The sequence below is a fragment of the Microtus oregoni genome, unplaced genomic scaffold, assembly GCF_018167655.1.
Source record: "Microtus oregoni isolate MIOR12 unplaced genomic scaffold, Mior012 000150F_ref0000365, whole genome shotgun sequence".
NCBI lineage: Eukaryota > Metazoa > Chordata > Mammalia > Rodentia > Cricetidae > Microtus > Microtus oregoni.
Window position 1 is genome coordinate 862,953 of NW_024544800.1, and position 21,043 is coordinate 883,995.

The window sequence follows — 21,043 nt, forward strand, 5'->3', positions numbered from 1 at the left end:
ACATGGTGAAAGTAGAGACACCATAACACCACACACACACACACACACACACATTTAAAAAAAAACTTCATCCATGACGAATGCCTCTGATCCCATCACTGGGTGCTGCAGCCTGCACAGCCTGGATGCCGAGACTGGCGGGTGGTGCAGGGATTGAGACACGGAGGCTTTTTTTCAGGTGGAAGAACAGCAACCTTTATTTTGTCCTGAACTAAAGCCTTTTATACCTCTACTGCTTCTGTGGAAACCCACTGGCCAGAATAAACACAAACATTCTTGTCAATTACAGAACACAGGAAGTTCCACTGTTGGTCAGGAGTGAGGGTAGCTGGATCGCAGCAACTGGGGAGGCTGAAGCAGACGGATCTCTGTGAGGTGGAGGCCAGCCTGATACACAGAGAGAGTTCCAGGACAGCAAAGGCTATACACAAAAAAACCCTGGCTCAAAAAGAGCCAAAAGAAAAAAAACTATTTTTTTAGTTAACTGTATAAGTGCTGGGGGAAAGTCCTATTATACTAGGACTTGAAAGGTAGAAGCAGGGTGATCAACAGTTCAAGGCCAGCCTGGGTTTGTTGCTTGGGATTTTGTTTCCAAAAAACAAATGAGTAAGGAGAGGGAGAAAAGTATATACAGCAACAATTCAAACAGTAAACAAGTTATAGTCTCTCTAGCCTTGCTATCTAGCAGAAAAATTGCAATATGACCAGGCAAAGAAAAAAGTATTTATTTAAAAGTTGTTAAATACCTAAGTGTAATATGTAATTCTTGATCTTATTGTTTATTCATTTGGCCAACGTTAACTGTGACCCAGAACTGAGATCACACAGACTTCTGCCCCCAAGGCCTCACAGTTTACCGTAAGAGCAGCAGAGATGCCCTGCAGCTATAGAACAGAAGTTTGCCAGAGGTGCTTTAAAATGCACGTAGGGAACAACAAGCTGTGCAGGAGGAAAACCTGAAACAATGGATGGGATTTTTCCCAAGATGTAGACTGGAGGGAGGGATGATAAGGGCCATCAGTTTCCTTGACTTGATTGCTGAGATCACCAGCATTTTCATCTACAAAATGGGTATAACAGCAGTATCCACTTTGCTTGGTTATGTGAGGAGTAAGGGAGCTAACATTTGTGTGGTGGTTTGAATATGGATGCCCCCCACAGGCTCATGGGGACTGCTCTATTTGAAACTATTTGATCAGAAGAATTAGAAGGTGTGGCACTGTTGGAGGAAGTGTGTCACTGAAAATGCCACTTTGAGCCCAAGCTGTGCCTACTGTCATTCTCTTTCTCTAGATCAACAGACAAGGATGCAGCTTTCAGTTACTGTCCCAGAGCCGCATGGGCCACCATGCTCCCTGCCATGATAATAATGGACTCCTCTGAAACTGGAAGCCACCTCCCAATTTTCATAAGAGTTGCCTTGGTCATGGTGTCTCTTTACAGCCATAGAACAGTGGCTAAGACAATTGGTAAAGTAATTAGAACAGTGACTGGCACAAGTTTTATTTCGAATTACCAGGTGCTTCTTAGAAAAAACTGTAGCAGGGGTAATGGCAGTGTTAGGCTAGTAGGGGTGATGAATGAACAGAGCTCCATTTAGGATGATGAAGCCATTTAAACGCAGAGATTGTTGGTGTTGGTTGTTGGGGGTTTGTTTTGTTTCGAGAGCTCAAGTTGTCCTGGAATTCACTATGTAGACTAGGTTGGCCTCTAACTCACAGATATCTGTCCGTCTCTGCCCCCTGAGTGCTGCAATTAAAGGCAACACCACTGTGCCAAAGCCCTTAAACACAATTATAATGCCTCCATTTGGGATTTGGAAGTAGCAAGTTATGGAACTGGAAAGGTGACCAGCAAGTGTGATTTGGAAGGCTGTGCACACCCAGGACAGCTGCTAACCAAGGTTAGTAGTAGCAAGAGGAGTGGGTGCAGGAAGAGATTTCTTAAAGAGTTCAGTTAGGGATCTGTTGAATGAGAAGCTGTTGAAGATAGGGAAAAGGAGACTATCAATATCTCATAGGGGGCCAGCAGAGCCGAGGGAGGAAACTGGCTAGAGATGCGTCTGTGAACTGCACACGGAGGATGGATGGGGGGGGGGGGGGACCACCACCATCAGTTAACACCATTTCTTATGCTATACAAGTTCCCCACTCACCTCCCCAGCGTGAATGTATCTTATTTTCTAATCAGTTCCCTACTTGTTGATACTCATTCGGCTTTTTATAGGGACAATACTTTTCGTTTTGCTTTCTGAAGACGGGAAAGTCTAGCGCCTCTCCAAACAGTCACTTGGGCGACCCTGAAACTCGAAGGAGAGGGTGGTAAAGGAAGGAATGAGGAAAATGATTTTTAAGAAAAGAGAGTCCGGGACGACCTCTAATTATTAAAGTTCCACCTTCCCCATATCCTGCCACGCGCCGCGGTCCTGCTGCCGATTTCGGACTCCTGCTCGCAAGGTAAGACGGGAGATGTAGTCCTCGAGACCGACCTGGGTGGCACGACTGAGGAACTCGGTTTCCCAAGTGGCTCTCGAGGCGCGTGCGCAGATGGCTGCCCCAGCGAGTGGTAAACAGAGACGTCAGGCGGGGGCTGCTGCTTGGAGCAAAACAAAAGGGAAACCCGGGGGGCGGGGGGTGGGGGGGTCCGATAGGGGATTCTGTGCGGGAAAAAGGGAGGCTGGGGCTGCAGGAACCTTGACCCTATCAAGAGTGACCTGGAGGGAAGAGGAGAGGGGAGGGCGAGCCAGGGGAGGGACAAGTGACGCTAGGGAGTGGGGGCGTGGGGGAGGGCAGCGATCCGGGTGGAGGAAATTTGGGAGGAGTGTCCGGGGGGGGGGGGGCAGCAACTTGAAAGGGGGAGGGAACTGCGCTGAGACGTTCGGTGATGGGAGCGCAATGTATGAGGGGGATACGGTGCCTCAGGTTTAAAAGAGCAGGAAGCTGAGTGAGAGGGTGCAGAAAGTGCCTTCGCTAGGCGGAGGTTACTGGTGGTGCCTCAGAGTAGCGCTCTGAGGCTGCAGCCTGTAGTCGGGAAGGAGTTCGGAGAACTGAGTAGAACGGACAGTTTGGGGGTTAGAATCCTGAGACAAGGGAGAAGTTCTTGACTTTCTTAGAACTGGCAGGAATGTGCCTCCTGGCCCTCGATGCTTCCCCACTGAGGGGAGGCATGGTGAGGGACTGTGGCAGGCTCCACTGAACGCTGAGCTGCAGAGGTTCAACTCCACGTATGGATCCTGAGAATAAGAAGTCAGCCACAGAGGCTGCCGCGATCATAGACCTCGATCCCGACTTCGAACCCCAGAGCCGTCCGCGGTCCTGCACCTGGCCCCTTCCTAGACCAGAGCTCACTACGGAGCCACCCGAACCGTCCGAGGTGGAGCCCAGTCTGGGACAGAAGGTACACTCGGAGGGACACTCCGAACCGATCCTGTTGCCCTCACGGCTCCCAGAGCCGGCAGGGGGCCCCCAGCCGGGAATCCTGGGGGCTGTAACAGGTCCTCGGAAGGGAGGCTCCCGCCGGAATGCCTGGGGAAATCAGTCATATGCAGAACTCATCAGCCAGGCCATTGAAAGCGCCCCGGAGAAGCGGCTGACACTTGCCCAGATATACGAATGGATGGTCCGCACGGTGCCCTACTTCAAGGACAAGGGTGACAGCAACAGCTCGGCAGGATGGAAAGTAAGTATGACCCTTACCTTCACGCCATCCACCCTTGGACCCCTCTGGGTACTCTCACTCCGGGACCCCAGTTACCGCCTCTCCACTCCGTTGGGAAGCCCAAAGATCCACCTTCAATCTTCAGTTAGACAAACATTTACTTAGTACATAGTATATGCCACACTCTGAGCTTGAAGCGGGAGGATCAGCGATGAATAAGACACTGTCCCTGCTCTGAGGAAAATCGAATTCTCTACTCCCTCCTCAGCACTTTGGCTTGAGCTGCTCCAAACATCTATTCCCACAGAGAAGTCTTTATCCTATGTGCAGCAGGAACTGTGTGGATTCTCCACCCGCACCTAGCCTTCCCTCCTCCCTCACCTCCCACCCAACACCTTTTGGTCCATTCCTGCGGGATTACTCGGATTCCCTGCTCGCCTTCCAATACCTCAGTGAACAGGAACTGTTAGAGGATTGCTCTGCCCAAGAGGGAGTGGGCGGTGAAGGGGGAAAAGAAGGGGTTGGTATCCACGAGGAAAGGTAGCTGATACTGTGCACTAAGGAAAAAGACTGTGAGCTGCTATCTGCCTCAATTTACCTTCTACTGTCGAAAATTCTTCCTCGTAAGGAACTATCCAAACTCTCAGGGAAAGTCTTTGTTGTTGAGGAATGCTACTCGTGAGAAAGGAGGTCTCTTATAACTCTGATTTTAGAGCCTAGGTTGGAAGTTCTCATGGTCTTTCTTGAAGAAACTGAGAAGATCGCAGATGATAACTGAAATCTGCCAGAGAAATGAGGCTCTAACCACACAATGAGGGAATCGGAGCGTTCAACCCATAGCAGTGCCGTGTACCTCTGTAGGTGGTTAGGGTTAGCGTACCAAGTACAGGGGACAGAATGAACGGAGGAGCTCTCCGTAGATGTTAGAGCGAGGGAACAGATCTGCAGTATGCGTAGGGGCCAGACAGAACAGAAGATGGGACAGCTGACTGAGACCCTTGGCACTATTTCTGGGTAGACTGCCATGCCACAATCTCAGGCTCACAAAGAGCTCCCCTCCTTGGACCCAGCCTGCGCAGCTGTTTTTCTTTTCTCTTAAGTTGACTTTCCAGGGTAGAATGACCAGGAGTTAGTTGCTTGTTATACTGTGGGAGTAATCCCTCCTTGTGATTTATGCTTAACACAGCCTTTATAGTTTATGAAATCTTTTTTTTTCTTTTGGTTCTGGGAACTGAACCCAAGGCAGCGCGGTTGCCACTAAGCTGAATCTATAACCTGTGAAACAATCCGTGAAATAATTTCAGATTTTTTTTTTTATTTTGTTAGTCTCGGTGGCAGCTTAAGAATCTACATCTTGAAATTCAGGCACTGGAAGTTAGGTGCTACTTTCATTGCCAGACCTAGTCAGATGGGGTCTAGAGCTTCCAAAAGCCCCCCCCCCCCCAGCAGGAAGCTTCACACTTCCCTGGTGTTGTGCCAAGGTCACTCCCACCCCACCAGGGGGCGGCACTCACTTGAACAAGAACGCTTAAGTTGGTGGCTTAGTGAGCAGTTTATCCCCCCCCCCCGCTCCCCCCCCCATACACACACCTCAAAGAGTTCAAGGCACCTGGGAACTGACCTCTCCTACCTGCTTGTCCCAAGATGTGACAGAGTGGTGATGTGGATGGAAAGGTAGCTTAGTAGTTAATCCTTGCACAGCGTGTGTGAGTCTCTGGGCTTGACCCCAGCACCACCATACATGCACGCGCACACACGCGTGCTCAGTTACTGAGTCGATGTGGATGGACGGGCTCAGGGAGGCAAGAAGTCTTACCCTAAAGGACCCTGGCTCAAGAAGCTGGTCAAGCCACGTTCTTTAAGACAAGGGTTACCATTCAGAGAGAAATGGTTTCTCTCTATATAGAGCCTCCGTTTCTTTCTTTTATTTATTTATTTATTGGTCTTTCGAGACAGGGTTTCTCTGTAGCTGTGGAGCCTGTCCTGGAACTAGCTCTTGTAGAACAGGCTGGCCTCAAACTCACAAAGATCCGCCTGCCTCTACCGCTGGGATTCTTCATGGTTCTTATCATGTAGCTTCCTCCTGAACTTATTTCTAAAGTAAAGAGCTCCACGTGGGAGGTCAAAAGACCTTTAAGGTGGAGGGATTATTAGACGACTGGGGGAGGGGGGACTGGGAAGGAGCTAGAGAAGTGATGGGAGGTGGGGCAGACAGCGTATACCAACCAGTAAAAACAAGCAGCACCAGAGGTTCAAGTATCAGTCTCCATCTTGTACCATGGACTACTAGGAGGAAAGGTATATTTTTCTAAATGTCACCAGCGAAGCAGAGTAAATAATAGGTAGGTTCCAATACCCAAGACACCCGAGAACTGACAGAGCCTCAAGGAAAATCTCACTATAGATATTTAGGGGCTACCTACCAGTTAGACAAGTATTGATTATATATTGTGTACTTGATACGCTGTGGCCTTGGCACTCTGAGGGGGCACTGTTGGGAACATTGGGATTGGGGGGCATTGTCCGTGCCTTTGGTATTTACAGTTCACAAGACTAATTACATGAACCCCTAAACCATGTCATATAGATTGGGGAAAACTGGAAAACAGATGAAAAAATACTAGACAAGAAATTTGGGTATGGGGGATAAGCAAACACTTTTTTATTAAAAGGCATAGGATTTAAGCTTGGCCTCCAGTAGAATTTTGAGAGGGAAATGTCTTCCTAGGAAAGAGGGACAGAGAAATTACACCTCATGAAAGTATTGTGTGTGTCCCCATTGGCAGAAAGAAGACTGGGATTTTTTTCCTTCTGGTGTTTTGAGAAAGGGCCTCACTCTATAACTCTGGTTGTCCTGGAACTTGGATCTGTAGACCAGACTGGCCTTGAACTCACAGAGATCCCCTCTCTGCCTCTAGAGTTCTAGAATTAAAGGCCTGGCTTGGGATCTCAGTCTTAGAGAGTTATCTGGCTGACCTAAAGGGGTCTAGAGAAGAAAGGAGTACCAGCTGAACTGAACTTCTAGCCCTTTAAGCTTATTCAGAGAACCAGCCAAGGACAGGTCATACCCAGGCTGGTATGGCCACCATCCTGTACCCTCCACCATCTTGTATCCTCTACCCAAGCCTGCACATCAGGAAAAGAATGGTACTATGGAATGCTTTTTCCCAACTGAGTCTATTTTTTCCAAGGTCGAGTACTCCCCCGAGCCCACCAACCCAACCCTACACCCAGAGATCTGAAAGGAGCTATTCTAGAGTAGATAGCTGCTCTCCCTGGAGATTAGGTTGTTACTTTGTCTCCCTGTGAGAAGTCTGGGGGAGACATTGAGCTTGGGAAATGTGTATTTCTCCCCTGATTTGACTTTTGAGTCTTCTGCTGCTGTGTCCCAGCCTCCCCTTAGATAGGACTACTGGCTACCAACCTCCCCTACACATACCTCATGCCTCTTTTCTACACCTCTGTCCCATCCAGAACTCCATCCGTCACAACCTGTCCTTGCACAGCAAGTTCATCAAGGTTCACAACGAGGCCACTGGCAAGAGCTCCTGGTGGATGCTGAACCCCGAGGGTGGCAAGGGTGGCAAGGCGCCCCGCCGCAGGGCTGCCTCCATGGATAGCAGCAGCAAGCTGCTCCGGGGTCGCAGCAAAGGCCCCAAGAAGAAGCCATCGGTCCTGCCAGCTCCACCTGAAGGTGCCACTCCAAGGAGCCCTCTAGGCCACTTTGCCAAGTGGTCAAGCAGCCCTTGTTCTCGAAACCGCAAAGAAGCTGATGTGTGGACCACTTTCTGTCCACGAAGCAGTTCAAATGCTAGCACTGTTAGCACCCGACTGTCCCCAATGGGGCCAGAGTCTGAGGTGCTAGCAGGAGAGGAAATGCCAGCCTCAGCCAGCAGCTACTCGGGGGGTGTTCCTCCCCCCCTCAGTGAAGATCTAGAGCTGCTGGATGGGCTCAATCTTGCGTCTCCCCATTCCCTGCTGTCTAGGAGCAGTCTGCCTGGCTTCTCGTTGCAACATCCTGGGCTTGCTGGCCCCTTACATAGCTATGGTGCCTCTCTCTTTGGCCCAATAGATGGGTCTTTGTCAGCAGGAGAAGGGTGCTTTTCAAGCTCCCAGTCTCTAGAGGCCTTGCTCACCTCTGATACACCACCACCTCCTGCTGATGTTCTCATGACCCAGGTAGATCCTATTCTGTCTCAGGCTCCTACACTTCTGTTACTGGGAGGAATGCCTTCCTCTAGCAAGCTGGCTACTGGAGTTAGCCTATGTCCTAAGCCGCTAGAGGGTCCAGGTCCCAGTAATGTGGTTCCCAACCTTTCTGTGATGGCACCACCTCCAGTCATGGCAGAGGCTCCCATCCATAAGGCCCTGGGGACCCCTGTGCTCTCATCTCCTACTGAAGCTACCAGCCATGACAGAATGCCTCAGGATCTAGATCTTGATATGTATTTGGAGAACCTGGAGTGCGACATGGATAACATCATTAGTGACCTCATGGATGGCGAGGGACTGGACTTCAACTTTGAGCCAGGTATAGCAGCCCCTGATCACTACTGCATCTCTGTTCTTGAATGCTCAGCTAATTCTATGATCTGAGCCAGAGGGAGCATTAGAGCTGATAACAGGTGTTCCTGGAGAGTTGGAGGGAGGATGGCATATTAGCTAGCATCACTTCTAAGTGGGACTTCCTGGCTCCTCATCACAGAAGGGGGAGGTGTGCGGAGGGAGAGAAGGAAGTATCTGCTTGGTATAAGTCTGGATGGTGCCCCCAAATGAATCTTTTATCTTGTCCTCCGTTTCTTTTTTTTCCAACAGATCCCTGAGTCACAACCAGAAGCTTTGTCCCCTGCTTCAGAGGTGGAGCCCGGCCTGTCCTTACCTACCCACTTTTTCCCCTTGAGCCCTCACCTAGAATTTGGAACCCTGCTTTCTAGCTAGGGTTAGGAGGTCACACACATGAGTGCTGAGGGAATCATAAGGCTAAAGCTATGGCATGTAGGGATTGTGGAGGAGGGCGATGGGAGGAGAAAGGGGAGAGGGCTTATTCTCACTGTGCCAATTAGGGGGCAATTATGGCCCTTTCTCAGGAGCCATCATTGATTTCCCCATTCCCACCTCCTAGGCCTTGTAGCAGGGGCTAGCAATGCTGTTAGAACTGTGAAGTCACCAGTGGCCTTATTACCCCTGCCTTTGGGAGCAGGATTTTTTTTCTTTTTTTTTTCTTTTCTTTTTTTTTTTTTTTTTTTTTTTTGTAGAGAGTCTTACTAGAGCCGAGCCAGGCCAGGTTGGGCCTGGATTTTTATGCAGTGGGGTGGGGGTGGGGGGTTAGGGGACCTAGAAAGGCCAAGTTTTGAGCACTGGAGTGGCTCACCAGGCCAAATCACTTTTGGAAGGATACAGATAACAGACAGGCTTTTTATAAACTTTTAAAGAAATATAAACACAAATATAGAGATTTTTAACAGTGGTGAGGTGCTAGTAATGGGGAGAATGCTTTTTTTTTTCTTTCTGAAGGCTTTGGCATAGTGACATGATACAAACACTACAAATTCTAGGAGGGAGACACAGGAAGCTGGGGAGAGGTGGGTAGCAAAGGCGACTGGAGGGAAACCCTCCCTTTTGGACCAGGTCTAGAAAAAGTTGCATGCATATTTAGGTTAGAGTTTAAGGAAAGAAACCTAAGGCAAGCCCCTGCATCCTCTCCACTTGTGCCTAGAAGGTCCTGTTGTGGAGTGGGCACTCTGTCTGACTACCAGAGAGCATCCGAGGCCAGAAATTGGCTTAGGGCCTGGGAGGGGCGTGAAAGAAGGAAGGATTTAGGGTAGTAAAGTTAGGTACAGAGACCTCCCTGTTCAAGGCTTGGGACAGCTGTCCCTGCCCTTCTTCCCAGTCATGGACTGCCAAGGTTCTGTGGAAGACTGTGTGGTGGCAGGCTGGGCTGTGGAGAGGAACAGGGAAGGGGGAGCTTGGGGAGTTTGGCTGAGGGTCTGGGAAATGAGCAGGGATGGGGGGAATGTGGATCAGGTTTACTAGCACCTGCCAGAGAGGCCATCTGGGGCTCCTCCACCCCAGCCCCCAAGCAGCCCCTCCCCCTAGTGTCCTTTGCATTGTCCCCTCCCCCACCCCTGCTGTGGGTTCCCATCATTTCCTGTGTCAGCGCCTGGCCTACCCAGATTGTATCATGTGCTAGGTTGGAGTGGGGAAGTGTGTCAAATCAATAAATGAGTTCAATAAATGTCTATAATCAGATCTGGTTTCTGCAGCCTTGCTGCCCCACTCCAATATAGGGGAGGGAGGGAGGCGGAAAAGCAAAGGGCAGTTAGTTGAAGGGCGGGTGGGGAGGGACTGCCCACAGGCTGGGAGGTGGGGGAATTTCAGCCTGGGAGGTAATGGAGTGTGGTGGGGGAGGGACACCTAACCCCAGCAGGAGTGGGCGGCTGCGAGATAGGCCTCCCCGGAGGGGAGGTAGTCTGGTTTGAGAAGACCCCACCCCCTTCTCTGGCCCTCAAAGGCTCATTGTACTAAAAGTCTAGTAACCAGACTTCACAGTCATTCCTCACCCCCCACCCCACAAGTGTTCACTCCAGCCCTCTGTTGTCGCTCAGGTCCACCCTCAGCGTCCCTGGTGCCTACTGAAGCCTTTGTGCAGATATGGGGAGAAGGAGTCTTTCTAGAAAAAGAAGGCCTCACATAAAATTCCACTAATTTCATGCTCTCCCCTGGTAGTTGCTGCTCTCAGTTGGTCATTTATTGAGTTAACGATGTCTCTTGAGAAAGTCTGCTCTAGTCTTATAGAATGGTCTGCGGGTGGGAGCTGGCCCATCTTCATCTGATCGTCCAGCTTTAGACTAGAAAAGAGAAATAAAGCTATTAATATCGAGGCTCTGCAGGAAAGGTTTCTACTGTCTAGGGCCGAAGGAAGGAGAAGAGAGGTTGGAGTCAGGTGATGAACATAGACATGAGATTTAGACAGGAAATTCTGAGGGGTCAGCAGGGCACAAACCTTCTGTTGACTGCTTTGACTAGCGCTCTGCTGGGTTCCACCACCCTTGGGGGATCTTGCTGGAAGATTTACGGAGGATTCCATGGCTGCCAATCTCTTAGCCTCTAGAGTTCTAAGCATCTTTATTCGGCTTCTCTCCAGGAAGTCACATTGTGTGCGCAGGGACTCTAGAAAACAAGAAAAAGCAGCATCACCTCTGAGGAAGAGATATGGAACCCACCATGACCCTCCATCATTCCGTTGATTAGTCAGGGTAACTTGACCTACAGAGGAAGTGAGGAGAGGGTGGTGTTTGGCTGGCTCCCACAGGTGGTTGGGAAATGGAAAAGACGACAAGGACATGGGGGAAGGAGTGACATGTATAGTTAGTTTAAACTAGACAACCCCCTAAAGAGTTGACCTAGACCCTTGTCCCCCTTTTCCTAAGCTCCTATGATCCCACCTACCCCAGTGTGCTAGCCCCACCCCCACATTCATACTCTCCCTTCCCTGATAGACTTCTCCACATCCAGCCTCGGCTGCCTTTACCTCAAAATCCTCTGGAGTATCAGGGTTACCAGTGTTGGTACTATGCCCAGCACACAGCTACATACACAGCTTCCTATGCCCTTCCTCCCCCATCACATGCCTTACCAACTAGTTCAGGTTCTGGATTCTTCAAGAGGGGCACAACAGCTTTGTAGGAATTCTCGATCCTGGTGCCTGTAAACATAGCATTGTGCTATTTCCAGCCCCTGAGACATACCAAGTTTCTATCCTTTTTTTGGCTTTTTGAGACAGGGCTTTTCTGTAGCTTTGGAGCCTGTCCTGGAACTTGTTCTGTAGAACAGACTGGCCTCGAACTCACAGAGATTCGCCTGTCTATGCCTCCCTAGTGCTGGGATTAAAGGCATGCACCACCACTGCTCAGCAAGTCTGACTTTTTGAAGCCCATTATTTCAGGATTCTTCACTAAATATTTACTTGAGCTCGTGCACATTTCCCTCCCCTTTGGCATAAACCTACAAAAACCGTAGGATGAAGTAGGGCGACATGATATATACATGAACCTAACCTACTGCCATCAAAGCAATGTCCCTTCTTTGAGCTGATTAGACATGGTCAATTTGGATCTGATTAAGGATACCCTATTTTATTTACTAATTTGTTGTCGGGGGGGGGGGGGGGATAGGATTTCATATAGCCCAAGTCCACTTTGAACACCCAATGTTCCTGGCTCCAACCTGTGGGTGTTTTCTGAGGCAGTGTCTTGCTATATGGCCCAAGCTGGCCTCCAACTCTCAATCCTCCTTACCTCAGTTTCTAAAGAATGTATTTATGTTGTGTGGTGGTTAGCAGGGGCAGGCAGGGAACTAGAGAACTATGCGAGTTCCAGGACAGCCAGAGCTGTTACAGAGAGAAACTGTGTCTCAGAAAAAGAAAAAAAAGAATGTATTTATTTTGAGGCAGGGTCTTATGAAACCCAGGCTGTCCTCACAGTTACTGTATGGTTAAAGATGACCTCAAACTTCTGATTCTCCTGTCCCCACCTCCCAAGTGCTAGGATTATAGGCATGCTCCACCACATAGAGTGTGTGCTGGGGATGGGACCCAGAACTTCATGCATGCTAGGTGAGCACTCTGCCAACTCAACTGAGCTACATTCCAGCCAGCCCTGCTTTATGTTTGTTGCTGTTGGCGTGTGTGTGTGTGTGTGTGTGTGTGTGTGTGTGTGTGTGTGTGTGTGTGGTGGTGTTTGGAATGAGATTGTGCTATGAAGCCCAGGCTGCCCTGAATTGAATTTATAATCCTTCTGCCTTCCCCGAGTGCTGGGATTACTAGAGAAAGGGGCCTTATTTTAATCCCTTTTGTGGGTCTCTATGGCGAATACCCCAAGCCTCTACCTGCAGCTCCACGCTCTACTTTACAAACGTAGTAGGTATTTCGTGCTGAAAGGAATTTGCTGGCGTAGTCCCCAGGTGTCTTTGTTAAGAAAAGTAACTTCATGGTCCCAGTTTCATCACACAAATCGATGGTGTCTAAAGGAAGGCCACGGGGTAATTGAGACAAGTAAGAAGAGAGAACGCGAGTAAAAAGGGCTAGTGACCCAGTACAGAATGGGCTGGAGTTGAGGAGGGCTCAGGGATATGAGGATAGTTCTTGTTGCTGGGAGGAAAGTTTAGATGCCAGAGTCAGCTTATGGCTTCTGACCTTCAGCCGCTGCTCCTCCCCAAAGTACTTACCTGTTTTACGCAACCCCATTTTCTTTCTAATGTAATGTAGCAACAGGAGAACAGAGCAGTTGCTGTTGACCAGAAACTCTTGGTTATCTAGAAGAGATGGGACAGAGGTATGCGGGCCCTTCTCTGGGTCCATCCCCTCTGTGATCTCTGCCGTCCTCAGCCCTCCCCAGGTCCATGTCCAGACTTGCTCTGTGCTTGTCCCTCACCTCCATGTTTGATGAAGATAAACATGCTATCAAGATCATCTCACTCTTCAAAGATCTCCTGGTGAGTCATGCAGAGGGCAGGTGTTCTAGTGGCCCCAGGCACCTGAGAGTGCCCATAGGGTTGGATGACCAAAGGGGCAGGTGTTTCTTACAAGGTGAAGAAGGCCCAGACCGGGCAGACAAGAGAGTGCTTTTGGCAGCTAGGGATGATCAGCATCTGGAGGGGTGGGGTCTGAGGCTGCAGCTGGAGGATTGTGAGGTCAGAAGGGGCACACAGACTAGGTGAAATGTGACCAAGAGGCGAAGACACTGGCTGGAATCTGTAAAAGAACTCTGAGGAGCTGGAACAACACGGCAAATGCAACTCTAAACTGGCCCCCAGAATAAGCCCAGAAATTTAGCAGAGAGAAGTAAGTTAGAAGAACAGTCCTCCCTTTCGTTACTTTGTAGCGCTCTTGCTCTGTACTACCATTGTCTTTTTTTCCCTACCCTTACACCATCCCTCCCAACTCCATGCTTCCCCTGCTTCCGGACCCCACAACAGACATTTCCGATGATCATTGGTAGAAACTTTATTTCTTGTTGGTTCCTGAACAATTGAATGGTAGGTGGGAAAGGGGAGAAAGGATCCTGTAACAGAGAAGGGCCATGCTGGGCATGGTCGTACATGCAGATAACCGGCACACTCTGGAGGCTGAGGTGGGAGGGTTGCCTGAGTTATAGGCCAACCTAGCCTACATAGTGAGTCCCCAGCCACCCAGGGTTATAGGGTAAGACTGTCCCCAAAAACAGGGGAAGGTGCCAGAAGGGGGTGGGGGTGGGGCTTGCGCAGGGAAAGGGGGCTAGGGGCATTTCTCAAGTAGGGCATATTGAGTGGACAAGCAGCTATATGGGGGCATGAAATTGAAATTTAGCCACAGGGAGGAAGCAATGGGCATTGGATTCAGACTGGCAAGATGAGCAGGGGGAAGTTAGCATCACTTAGGGTTCCATCAAGGGATTGAGTCTTAGGCTTCAGGCTTCAGAGAATAACATGGAGGAGGCCAGTAGGGGCTATGCAGACTGCAAGGAGACCCTCCAGGCCCCTCTCCTAGGGCCCCTCCTTTGGGAGGAATCTCACTGACGAGGCAGAACCGTTCACTGTAATCTGGCTGCAGACTCTCAGTCAGCCCTTTAGACACACCACTCCAGGCCTAAAGACAGATATCCCCAGGTCAGAGGTCAATTAAAGACAGGAAGCAAAAGACCCATGCTTAGGGCCAAAGGAGCCCTCACAACTCTGCAACCATTGTGATTACAGAAAGGATACCCAAGTTCCAGGGCCCCTAATACCACAGTTGCCACCTGCATCACAAATCTCTTTTGCTCTGTCTCTTTGCCTAGCCCACCCTCCACTTGGTCAGCCACATCCTGATGATGCAGGCCCCCTCCTGCCTCCACTCTGCCCCCCTCACAGTCTGTCTCGCTAGCTGCTAGCTGGCAATTGGCAGCTGATAGCCTGCAGTATGCATATGGCAGTGTTCTCACCGAAAAGTTCCCGTTGTATTCAGTAACCAGATCCTCTAGATTCTTGATGGTGGGAATTCGAGGCATTGCCCTGAGCAGAAAGAGGGGGGAGCAGAAGCATTAAATTAAAGCTCCTTTATGACCCTGCATTCAACTGGTCAGCGTGGAACCTATAGCTTCCTCTCCAAGCCCTCATCATAGCTCTTGATGCTCTACCTCTGCCAATCCTGAAATAACCCCTCCACCCCCCACCTCATTTTCAGGGCTTCCTGAACTCTCACCGTTCCAGCCAACAATACACAAAGATCAGGGTAATAATCAATCCCATGGAGCCAACAGGGATGAGCACAGCTTCCAGGGCAAACACGGAAGGATTCTCTGTAGAAGAAAAGGAAAGGAAAATGAGCCTTGCGTTTGTGGCACTCATAAGACATGGATGCCAGGCACCCTGCCAAACACACTCCTTATGCTTACTTTCTCCACAGCTCCTGAAAGGGAGGAACAGTGTTTATCTACATTTTACAGACGGATAAACCAAATCAAAGAGGTCAGCCCTGATCCAAGGGCATCTCCACTATGCAGATTCTATGGAATGCTGTCCAGACCTCCTACACATTCCATATTCCCTTTGAGCACCCTTTGGCCTCCTTGGGGAGCCACTCGCCTACTCTGGCTGCACCCCTTCTCATCCCTACATAGAAAACGCTGCTTCATAATGATTGAGTTTGAACAGTGGGTGGAGGTAGAGGCTTAGGAATAGCGAGATAAAGCAAACAATAGTGGTAGTGTGTTACAAAGGTTGGGATACTGGGTTTATGATTTAAGGGTCATGTATTTGGGTCACTTTACCCTTTGCCGTTTGGCTTCCCCAGTGAATAGGTTGGCTCCATTTACTCCAGTGTTGAGCACTTCCACAGAGTGGGTTAAAGCGGCTCCGAACCCGGAATGTGTACAGTTTCTGCCCATCCACACTAGGCAGGGAGAATCTAGGGTTCTGATCCACTATTTGTTCCTGGGGAGAAGAAGGATGGGGGAAAGATGGTTGTCTATAAAGGAAGAGAGAATGGAAACATTCTTGCCTATACCTTAATGTCATCTTCTGATTCTTCCAATTTATCTTCGGGTTCTTCTGACTTCTGGTTCTTTCCAGTTCCAGGAAAACAAAACAAGAAACTGGTTCTGGTTCCTCCCAGGTTTACTTCGCTTCTTTCCTGACTACTCACAACGCGCTGGTCCCTTTTCTAACTTGGCTCAGAAGTGGATCTCCCCTCCAGATCCACTCACTGTCTCCCTCATGTCTGCATCAGGAAGAGGACGGGTGGGAGAGTCAGAGCGAAAGCTCACTGACGGTGATAGAAGAAATGAAGCCAGGCGGTGGTGGTGTACGCCTTTGACCCCAGCACCCAGGAGGTAGAGGCAGGTGAATCTCAGTGAGTTCGAGGCCAGCCTGGTCTCGGAAAACCAAAGGCAAAAAGAGAAAGAAAGTATGGCTAGAGGAGCTGGGAGGCAGAGAACTGGAGCTTAGCATTAGGTCCTTCTATCTGGCTAGTTGAGTCCTTTCTCCTCTCTTGCTTGGCCTTAGCTACCGCATCCACACCCGCAAGTCTCTCACCGTCCAGCTTCGATCTCTGTCACTCCGGTACTGCACCAAGTGTTGCAAACAGTGTTCCGTGTATGTGCTTTTCCAGCTCAGCTCTAGCTGGGATTCACTCAGGTTGTAAAGTGTTAGATTCTCTGGAGCCCATGGGATCACTGGAGATATGTGTGCGTGTGGTCATTGCCCTGGCCTAGACAAGTCAGGATCTTGGAGGTAATTCTCCTTATCCCTCCCCCTCCCCCATCCCAAACCCCTATCTTCTCCCTTCTGCCCATGGCCAACAACGAGGAAGGAAAAAAAATCCTTAAAGTTCAGTGCCCTCAAACTCCCTGGCCTCTTGGTTACTTCTTTCCTGATTACCAAGATTCTGCAGGTTTAGCTTCTGTTCAGCCTGCCTCTGGGGTCTCCGGGGGTCCTGGAGCTGGACCACAAATGTCTGGTAGAGCTGGATCTCCTCTTTTTGTATCTGACAGCCGGAAGTAATCTCTTCTGAGAACAGATAGTGGCGACACTCCCGGAATTTATTATCAAATCTCTGGTACCTAGAGAACGGTTATAAGAAAGAAGGATGACGGGTCAAACGTGGGCGCTGCATACATCCATAGCCTAGCCTCATCTCATAGGAACTGACAACTTAGCCCATGAGAAACCAGTATGGTGCCTGAGAAGCTGGCTACCCTCTTTTTGGATTCCCATGCAGTCTCTCTCAGCTAGTCCACCTTCTTTTCTTTCCTGTGCTACCCACCCTCCCTTCTCATACCTATAGTGCAGAGTCAGGTTGGTTGGCTGGGGCTCAGAACTGCTATTCCAAGTACAATTCATATACTCGACATTGAACACGAAGCATTGAACCTCTGGGAGGGGCCGAGGAGGAACACTGATGTGTCCATGGAAGAAACCTAATTTGGGAACAAAATGAAGTAGTGGAGTAGAAGAAAAGAAATCCTGATCAGGAGAAGCAGAGTGAGGCAGAGAGCCCTTTCCTAGGCCCTCCCCGCTCTACTCTTTAGAGTCATTATAATGGCCACTATCAGGCTCCAGATTTCTTCCATACAGTCCTTTCCCCATAGCCTTTCTCCTCTCAACAACCCCCTCTGGTCCTAGATTTCCTACCAGTTTTGGTGTCTTCATTTCCACTGGGCATGAGAACCTTGGAGCTCCACCCTTCCCCTAGCAGGAGCAGCTGAAGCAGTAAGAAGGATCTAGGTGGCAATAATGGTTTCAACATGGCGCTTGCTCCTCTTTCTCTCGGTGTAGTGGTGTAGTCTGTGTGGTTTGAACTGGTTTCTGAAAACCCCGCCCCACCCATACATTTCCTTTTGTCGTAGCATCCGGTGGAAAGAACCTTAGAAACCACGTCTGTGGGGGGTGGGGTGGTAAATGAGTTCAGTGACATAGGCTAAGTCCTCTGGGAAATTGGGTTCTGCTGCAAGGTGATGTTAGGTCAAGATTAATACTTGATCAACAACAGTGTTGCAGAGTTAAGAATCTTCAGGCCACCTAGGTCAAAGAAGGGGCTGCTGAATCCCCACCCCCCACTACACTCCATCATTCCCAATCACCTTCTCCACTAAGTTATCTTTTAGAGTAGAGGGCCTGAACACCCCTCATTCTGTGTTATGATCCTTCCTTGACTAAGTCACCCTTAAACCTCTATCAAAGTTCTACAGTCTTGGGAGGGTGGAAAATGCTGGCTTGATTCATGTGGGCACATATATAGCTGTTTTTCCTCTGACCTAACCTGAACTAGAATAGCCACCCCTGGCTGTTGCCTGAGCTTGGTCCCTCTTAACACTGCTAGAGCTGGCTTCTCAAATGAAGGAACAACAGTACTAGCTTCAGGCTCCTCCATTCCCTGCACATCTGCTTCTCTTCCTGTCTTTCTTGTCCTGGTTAAAGGTATCATCACCTGCCAAATTTGAAACCTCAGGATCCTCTTCATATCCCCCTTCTCTCCCATGCTGAGAATCCAATCAGCCCTGGTTTTGTGGTATTTCTCCCAGCAGTTTCCTCTTTTCTGGTACCACAGCCACTGCACTAAATCAACCTCTCATTACCTCTAAGTCATGATTATCCCTGTCCCCTTTCTAAAGGGCCTGCTCTCTATCTAGTCCTTTCTTCATTCCGTGGCTAGATTTACCTTCCCTCAAAGCACAGGGTTGATTAGAGAAGCCATTTACTGAAATTGTTTATCCAGCCAACATTTATTGAGTCTTTATTATGTGCTAGGTACAGTGTTTATGTTCTGAGAACATAGGACAAATAAGATGTCATCATTTTAGAAGCTCATAGATAAGTGGGAGAACATATAAATAATACAATCTACTGTAATGAGTTCTCCAGAATAGATGTGGAGATTCTCTGAAACACAGTTGTACAAAGGTCGGAACCAGCCAGATGCTCTTTTCCTAAGCCTGATTTGCTACTCCATTTTCTCTCTGGTAAAATTACATTCATTTTTTTTCAGATTCTGCTTTAAAAGCATCTCTTCAGTAAAGTGCCCTTGAACTACCCTCTTTCCATCTTGGTCAATTTAGTTACTTCTCTTTTTCTGGGAAAGGTGGGGTGGTGATGGTGAGACAGGGTCTCATGGACGCAGCTGGCCCCAAACTTGGTATGCAGTGAGGCCAGCTTTGAACTCCTGATCCCTCTGTCTCCCTCTCCTAAAGTGCCCGGAATTACAAGGAAGTGCCAGCATGCTTGGCTTGTGATCCTCACCTTAACCATACCTTCTAAAAACCCCTTTGGTCAAAGAAAATCACCAATTTGGAGTGCACATGTCTTTTGGGAGGCTACCATTTGGCCTATGACAGAGGGGGTTATTCACCTCAGTCTTCAGACACTATCCATAGCCTTTAGGATTAAGATTCCATTAATCTATACTAGCCACACTGCATACATGTTTGCATACTCTTTGATTTCGCTACTGCCTAACATAGAGAAGGATCCCCTCTTAGAATGGCCAACATCTACCATCAAACCTGAGTTACCAGGGGAATCAACAGGAAGCAATAAGAACTCTTATTCAGTGCTGGTGGGAATGGAAGACTCCAGGTTAATTCCCCCTTCTTGATTTTGTTTTGTCTTTTTGAGACAGGTTTCTCTGTGTAGCCCTGGCTGTCCTGGAACTCGCTTTGTAGACTAGGGTTGCCTCTATCTCAGAGATCCACCTGTCTCTGCCTCTCAACTAAAGGCATGCATTACCATGCCTGGCGGCATTTTTCTACCCTCCCCTTAAAGCTCTCTGTATTTATATAAAAAAAAAAAAGCTCGCTGTACTTTGGGTGATAATGATGTACCAATGTAGAATATGAATTCAACAGTTTAACAAAATGTACCACTCTAGGGTGAGATGAGGAGGCCGAGGGAGTGAACTGGAGCAGTTTCAGCTTCACAGCAATATTAAGCAAACGGAACTAACTCTACCTTGCCAGGAACCTGAAATTGCTCCAATTTTTTCAAACAAAGTCTCAAATTCACTGTGTAGCTAAAGGTGATCTAGAATCCTGGTCTTTCACCTCCAGTCGAAAGTGTTGGGATTACAGGCATGTACCACTATCCTTAGCTGCCATTTCTGTCTTTGAAGGCCTTCAGAGGTGACTCAAAAGTCACACCAGTAGATTTTCCTCTACGCAATAAGATTATAGTTTTTTAAGGCGGCCTTTGTAATTCTCCTCCAATGGCCCCACTGCTAAGGGTTTAGATTTGTGGACCCTTATCAGTATTTCACTTGCTACTTATTCATTCATTCGTTCATTCGTTAATTCATCTATCTATCTATCTATCTATCTATCTATCTATCTATCTATCTATCTATCTATCTATCTATCTATCTATCTATCTATCTATCTATCTTGCTGTTTGTTTGTTTGAGACAGAGTCTCTCTATGTAGCCTTGGCAGTCCCCAAACTCTCTATTGGCCTCAAACTCAGAGATCAGTCTGTCTCTCTCTCTCCAGAGTGCTAGAATTACTGTCATTATATCACCATGACCAAATACTTATTTTGTGTGCATGTGTGCATATTTGTGAGAACAAGTAAGTTCCTTCCAGCATATGGGTCCTGGGGATTGAACTCAGGCTATCGGGCTTGGTGGCAAGCACCTTTAGTTGATGAGCCGTTTTGCTGGCCCTGATTTTGGTACTTCAATTATGGCACTTTAACATTTTTTTTCTCTAAAAAAATTACCATAATAGACAGACTATCACCTATGTAATACTGGGCACGCAATTTTTTTTAAAGATTTATTTATTTATTATGTATACAACATTGTGCCTGCATATATGCCCACACGCCAGAAGAGGGCGTCAGATCTCATTACAGATGGTTGTGAGCCACCATATGGTTGCTGGAAATTGAACTCAGGTCCTCTGGAAGAGCAGGGAGTGCTCTCAACCGTTGAGCCATCTCTCCAGCCCCCTGGGCACGCAAAATTTCACTCTTTGAAAACCAGCTTCCTTGAGCCAGGTATGTTGGTACACCTTTAATCCCAGCGCAGGAGAGGCAAAGGCAGGAGGATCTCTGGGACTCTATATGGTCTAGAGACAGCAAGCTTTAGGACAGCCAGTACAACATAGTGAGACACCACCCCCCACCCTCCCACCCCTGTCTCAAATAAAGAAAACGAGCTTCAGCCGGGTGGTGGTGACGCACGCCTTTAATCCCAACACTCAAGAGGCAGAGGCAGATCTCTGTGAGTTCGAGGCCAGCCTGGTCTACTAGAGCTAGTTCCAGGACAGGAACCAAAGTCACAGAGAAACCCTGCCTCGAAAAACAAAACAAACAACAAAAAAAAAAAAAAAGAAAGAAAGAAAAAGAAAACCAGCTTCCTCATCCAGAAAATGGAGACACA

The 21,043-nt window shown here is 48.6% G+C and overlaps 3 protein-coding genes across 4 annotated transcripts; 1 reads left to right on the forward strand and 2 right to left on the reverse strand.

Annotated features, from left to right (window-relative positions):
• Window positions 1-2,834: 2,834 nt before the first annotated feature.
• LOC121444968 (forkhead box protein O4) lies at window positions 2,835-8,947 on the forward strand. Its single transcript, XM_041646936.1, has 3 exons — window positions 2,835-3,678; window positions 7,132-8,188; window positions 8,473-8,947. The coding sequence occupies exons 1-3, from the start codon at window positions 3,226-3,228 to the stop codon at window positions 8,478-8,480; spliced, it is 1,518 nt and encodes a 505-aa protein (XP_041502870.1). The 5' UTR covers window positions 2,835-3,225; the 3' UTR covers window positions 8,481-8,947.
• Window positions 8,948-10,174: 1,227 nt separating this feature from the next.
• LOC121444943 (uncharacterized protein CXorf65 homolog) lies at window positions 10,175-13,113 on the reverse strand. The gene is made up of 6 exons (XM_041646889.1): window positions 13,089-13,113; window positions 12,883-12,969; window positions 12,544-12,678; window positions 11,294-11,362; window positions 10,661-10,827; window positions 10,175-10,505 (listed from the first exon to the last, which is right to left on the reverse strand). The coding sequence occupies exons 1-6, from the start codon at window positions 13,111-13,113 to the stop codon at window positions 10,413-10,415; spliced, it is 576 nt and encodes a 191-aa protein (XP_041502823.1). The 3' UTR covers window positions 10,175-10,412.
• Window positions 13,114-13,660: 547 nt separating this feature from the next.
• On the reverse strand, window positions 13,661-17,435 carry LOC121444965 (cytokine receptor common subunit gamma-like). Of its 2 annotated transcripts, XM_041646930.1 has the most exons (8): window positions 17,305-17,435; window positions 16,952-17,090; window positions 16,552-16,733; window positions 16,207-16,346; window positions 15,444-15,606; window positions 14,876-14,972; window positions 14,616-14,685; window positions 13,661-14,281 (listed from the first exon to the last, which is right to left on the reverse strand). In XM_041646930.1, the coding sequence occupies exons 1-8, from the start codon at window positions 17,417-17,419 to the stop codon at window positions 14,096-14,098; spliced, it is 1,092 nt and encodes a 363-aa protein (XP_041502864.1). In that variant the 5' UTR covers window positions 17,420-17,435; the 3' UTR covers window positions 13,661-14,095. The 2 variants fall into 2 exon arrangements, with proteins under 2 accessions (XP_041502864.1, XP_041502865.1); XM_041646931.1 differs by lacking the exon at window positions 13,661-14,281 and having other exon boundaries at window positions 14,635-14,685; window positions 15,548-15,606.
• Between the last annotated feature and the right edge of the window lie 3,608 nt (window positions 17,436-21,043).

Bases quoted from the DNA above. Each gene is read 5' to 3' on its own strand.
- LOC121444943 (XM_041646889.1), bottom strand. From the start codon at position 13,113: ATGTTTATCTTCATCAAACATGGAG. The intron at 12,970-13,088 runs GTGAGGGACAAG...CATCTCTTCTAG, and splicing joins TATCTTCATCAAACATGGAG to ATAACCAAGAGTTTCTGGTC. The intron at 10,506-10,660 runs GTTTGTGCCCTG...TCTCTTTTCTAG, and splicing joins GTCAAAGCAGTCAACAGAAG to TCTAAAGCTGGACGATCAGA.
- LOC121444965 (XM_041646930.1), bottom strand. From the start codon at position 17,419: ATGTTGAAACCATTATTGCCACCTAGATCCTTCTTACTGCTTCAGCTG. The intron at 17,091-17,304 runs GTAGGAAATCTA...TTCCCAAATTAG, and splicing joins AAATGAAGACACCAAAACTG to GTTTCTTCCATGGACACATC. The intron at 14,973-15,443 runs GTAAAGTGACCC...TTTCTTCTACAG, and splicing joins GGGAAGCCAAACGGCAAAGG to AGAATCCTTCCGTGTTTGCC.
- LOC121444968 (XM_041646936.1), top strand. From the start codon at position 3,226: ATGGATCCTGAGAATAAGAAGTCAGCCACAGAGGCTGCCGCGATCATA. The intron at 3,679-7,131 runs GTAAGTATGACC...TGTCCCATCCAG, and splicing joins ACAGCTCGGCAGGATGGAAA to AACTCCATCCGTCACAACCT.